This window comes from Montipora foliosa, chromosome 1 (genome assembly GCF_036669935.1).
Source record: "Montipora foliosa isolate CH-2021 chromosome 1, ASM3666993v2, whole genome shotgun sequence".
NCBI classification, from domain to species: domain Eukaryota; kingdom Metazoa; phylum Cnidaria; class Anthozoa; order Scleractinia; family Acroporidae; genus Montipora; species Montipora foliosa.
Window position 1 is genome coordinate 35,248,496 of NC_090869.1, and position 5,000 is coordinate 35,253,495.

General features: G+C 37.4%; 1 protein-coding gene across 2 annotated transcripts in view; it reads right to left on the minus strand.

Moving 5' to 3' along the window:
- LOC137997456 (something about silencing protein 10-like) overlaps positions 1–5,000 on the minus strand; it is a 27,073-nt gene that overhangs the window by 12,197 nt on the left and 9,876 nt on the right. For both annotated transcript variants that reach the window (XM_068843485.1, XM_068843478.1), the window contains exons 9-13: positions 3,599–3,646; positions 3,349–3,399; positions 2,261–2,317; positions 1,617–1,685; positions 731–771 (exon numbers count right to left, since the gene is read on the minus strand). In XM_068843485.1, coding sequence (XP_068699586.1) covers positions 731–771; positions 1,617–1,685; positions 2,261–2,317; positions 3,349–3,399; positions 3,599–3,646 — 266 coding nt within the window. The remainder of the gene's footprint in view (positions 1–730; positions 772–1,616; positions 1,686–2,260; positions 2,318–3,348; positions 3,400–3,598; positions 3,647–5,000) is intronic.

Sequence of the window (5,000 nt, forward strand, 5' to 3'; positions counted from 1 at the left end):
TGTTGGTTCCCCTCTCCTCAAAAAGCAACATTTTTGATTTGATTTGCGTTAATTGTTAATTTCAGTTTACAGTGTCCCCAATCAGTGTCCCAGCGTTAGAACGACTAGACACTTAAATAAAGTTCCTTTCCTTTTTTTCTTTTTTTTTGGGGAGGGGGGTTATGGTTTCTGTTGACGTTGCCGTTATCCTTGCTTAAACTCACTACCGTCTCGCAATTCACTGTCTCAGGAATCAACTGCTTTAATTTCCGAGAGCGAGATCATTGTTCGGCAGCCCCTTCAAGGGTGGACGCCGCGGTGAAAGCGTGCCTACTCTTGTCCGTATTTTGAAGACGGACGGAGGATTTGCTTTCTACCAGCGTGAATCATTAAGAGGAATGGAGAGCCAGGGGTGTTCGTCGGCTAAGGCCGCCTAGTATGATGATCAAACACCACCGTTTTCAACGAGCGAGTATCAACATAATTTTCTTCGCGATCCATCTCTCTCTAAAGCCTTAACGCCCATTTCCAAAAGGGAGTTGTGATGAATTGTTTAATAAACTGAATGCATTTGACGTGAACAGTTTTCTGCTTTAAAGCAATCATCCAGTAAAGCAGTTAAAGCTCAAAAAAAGCAAGTACCATTTGAATTATAAAGAGCAGTTATCGGTTAATCATAGCGGTAGTTCAAACACAACAAGAACACTGCCGATTTCCTTCACGACAAGAAACAAAATGTCGAGGCTCTTACTTGAGATAGAGCTGATGCTTCAGTTCAATATAGCTGGCTCCCTGCAGGCAAAAAAGAAAATCAAAGTACTTTAATAATGTTTGCTTCAGACAACTAAGTTAATTTACGAATTATAACGCGTCTGTCTATAGAAAGAGCGCTTCTTTCGTCACGCACAGCATGACACTGGACAATGATGTGCACTTGTCTCTGTTAGATCAAAATTCATTTGAATTGGGGGGGGGGGGGGGTGTTGAATGTACAGTTCAGTGAAGCATGACACAATGCCAAGAGTGATTTGTGCGCATTGCTTTTACAGGACAAAATCCCCAAAACGCATACGGTCGATTATTAATTAGTTTAGACAATGTTTAACAAAACCGCGTTCCAAGCCATTTTCAATTTTGCCAACAATTATCTCTCAAAAATCGACATAAAGCAAGTCAAATGATCAAAAATAATGTTGGTTTTTGTTAAGAAGGGAAGGCCAGCAGAGTAGAGAACCAACCAAGGTTAACCACACATGGCATCCACTCCTGTGGCCGGTTGCTCGAAGCCTGATTAGCGCTAAGCGTTGGTTAACAGGTATCAAAACCGATAGGTTTCCATGGTATTTAAAGCTGGTTAGCGCTAACCATGCTTCGAGCAACCCGGGCCCGGAGTAGATCCCGGGCCACAATGGTGCGCAAGTGCACGATCGCGAGGATCACCATTGGATAATAACCCTGGAAAGGTGAATGTCAGCAGTGTCCATGTAACGAAAAAGTCTTAATTCCGAGTGGTAAAAGCTAAATGGACCAAAAACGATTAATCCTCAGGGTGTGTCAGTTGTTCTTTAACTTAACGTGGCAAGCAACCATAGTACAAGTAATCATGGCAAATAATTACATGTATTCTACTATACTACCTCTTCGGAGATCTGCCCCGCTCTTGCCATTTTCACCAAAGGATGAAGCCTTTCAGTCACTTCTTTTAGCTGTTTCAAAAAAATTCTCCAGTTTAATTTGTATATATCAAAATTATATCTCTTTAGAAAAGGACCAGTGCGGAGTATTTTCGAGTTTCTTTAAAGATAATTACCGGCATAGCTTATTCTTTCTTTGCATATAATTATGGGAGGATCATTCCTTCATTTCAGCATGCATTTTTTTTTTCATGAGTTGTTTTTTTTAATTCACTGTAGTTTTAAACAGCACGGTAATCACTCTCACAAGATTTCAATCCAAGAGACAAATAAACAAAAACAACAACAAAAATGCCACGACAACTTGAGAGAGGAATCTCTACTTTGTCACAAAATCCAGTTGGAACTGCTGATAATACATGTAGCTTCTTACAGCGTGTCTTATGCATGCAGCCTTTCAACCTTTCTTGCACGTAACTGTGTAAAAAACCAGAACACAAAACTGAACTTTTGAGGTGATGTCTATGACTCACGGTCATCTCACTTGACTTACATGATTCTGTAAGCTCTACATACAGGAACATTTAATTTGGTACCACTTGCATACTAACATTACTTTGTGATTTAAAGCAGTGGCCATTCAATACCTTTAGCTTGAATTCATCCATGAGTTGAAAAAGCTCGGGAGACTCTTTGATCAGTATCTGTTGAACGACATTTTTTTAAGCTTTGAATAATGAAGAATGTCTTGTACGACAGAAATGTGTTAAGACTCGAAAATCTTTCCATCTATAATAATTATCTGTACATTTGTCAAAGAAGAGACAGCACCTCCTCTTTCTCAATTACAGTACTACATTCATTTGTATGCTGTAATAATTTTTATTTTGGGGATCCTTAGGACACTGAATAGCTGTTTGCATGAATGATTTGAAGCAAAAAAACCTCCTGCCCACACTTATCTCTAAAAGGAGACAGTATTTGAGTGCAAATACAATCTGAAAGTCTTGTTAAAACTGCTTTAAAAGGGTTCAACATCAAGCTGTACAATTATGTACAATGTAGCAAATGAGTGGGCGTTAACGTTGTTAACACTCCAACCCTTAAACTGGCACCCACTGATTATAATTAAAATAATAAATTGTCTGCCTCGAGTTGAAATGTTTGGGAATGAGCTTCAGTGGGCAAAAACAAACTTAAAGCTTTTAATTCATTTGGACTCAACATGGCTGCCATATGATTAAGGCCCATACAGACAAAGTCACAATAGCCCAATTTTGATAATTATCATCAAAATTCAGTCGTACATGTAAACAAAAGGTTTCATCTGGAGGCTCTGGGGAATAAATGTAAGGACTTCCATGAGTTTATTCCCCGAAGCCTTGAGATGATGACTTTTGTTAAGGACTGAATTTAAATAAAATTAAATTGAAATTGGTCTATTAACATTACAAAGTGTCCCCCAAATGCTGGGCATCAAGTATAAAGGATAAACAGACTTTGCATTTTACTCTACGCTAAAAATAATGCTAACCTTTACCCTTGCCTTATTGTTGGAAATACATGTAGACTGGGTAGCAAAGGCTTAGACAAAGGGAAACAAGTTTCGTGTTGAATGTCAAAATTGGGCCTCCATCCAATTATGTAGTACCAGGAATATTTATTTACTATTTTCTGAACATACATGTACAATGTACATGTAAGTGAAATTTCTGCACATTCTGTAATACAGTACCTGAATCTTTTCTTCACTGGACAACTTTGAAAGGTCCTGAACAATTGTCTCCTGGAACACAACCACACAATATCTTGTAAAAATAATGCTGACCTGGACACTAGAAGCTCTTAAGCAATCCCTGGTTTTGTTTCAAAGCTTACCAACTTTAATGCAAAGTGCACTTAATATGGCGCACTCCACAAAAATCTTTTAAAGGATTTCAAACTTGTAATTAATTTCAAAAACACTACTACCACTTCTGCTGTACCTTATTAAAGTCACCTTCACCTTCTTCCTTTTTAGATATCTGTGGAAGCTTGAGGTAATGAAAACAGCAATCATAATTATTAACAACCACCAAATTTAAAAGAAAGATTTTTGGGCACTGTATCTACTCTACTGTATGTTGCTGTCCCTCTCAAAAAGACATGCCTTATTTAGAAACCATCATTATTGTAACAGTACACTGTAGTGTTCATAATAATTATTGTTACTGGTTGCGGTTGGTTGGTTAGTTTCTTAAGAAACCAGAAGTTCAGAGGTTTTTCAAGCCCTGTTGCAGGACCAATATAAGAAAATTCTCTATTTGTTTCCAAGGTCCTAAATTCTTCAACATCCTAATTTTGAATTTCAAAATCCAACAAGTACATTGCCACCATTTCCCGTAAACTGAAAGCACTCCTCTTAAAACTATACTATTTCATTGTTTCCCCCATTTGCTTCTTTTAGCCCAATCTATATTTAATACAATTATCTAGTATACAGTATTTTTAATGTTTCCTACACTGTCTAGTAGCTCTGCCTATAATCTGACATGTAAACTTCTGTAAATACTTTGTATATTAATTAAATAATCAAGGGAGACCTCTCATAAGCCAAGTGGTTTCCTTTGGGCTTCCTTGCCATTAGCTTTTTAAATAAATACTACGCTCTGTACTGAGGCAAAACAATAACCTTGAACTTGAACTTGAACTTGTGTAACTGGTTGAAGCAAATCTGGAATTAAGCTGTCTTTAAGCTGGCAATTTTTTTTAAACTTGCCCAGCATTCAATTTCAGTTGAAGGCCCTTAATTTCACTGCACTTCAAACCTTAAGGACCCAATGACGTATTTTTTGGGGTGCCTTGCTAAGGATGTAATGGTTAAGTAATTTGAGAGAATTTGGCATTATTTTGGTCAGTTTCCAACTTTTGTAAGCCAATGACCCTAAATATGATGTCATCATACCAAGCCCATGGTCACATGACCAATAAAAGAAAACTCTAAATTTGTCTCCGTGCTACGGAATTATTTTGGGTATTTAATCGATGGTTTGATGATTTGTATTCGTTTTTGCATCAACCCAAGCATGGCCTTCTTTTTATTTTCAAAAAAAAAATGTTGTTTTTAAAGACATAAACGATACTGAAATATCCATAACTTTTTCAAAAAAGATGATTTTAAAAAATCAATGCTTAGCCATATTCTGTATTTGGGGGTGAAACGTGCCATGTAAAAAAAAATTAATTCAATTTAAAACCGCCGGAAATTTAGCTTTTTTCTCAAACTGGAAGTCAGTTCGTTTACGCATGCGCAGTTGATCTGAGAATGAGCGCGAGGAAGGGCAAGGAAAAACCTCCAATGGAAACAACAGTTTGTGCGGTGACTTTTGCTTGTGAGTGGGTTTTCTT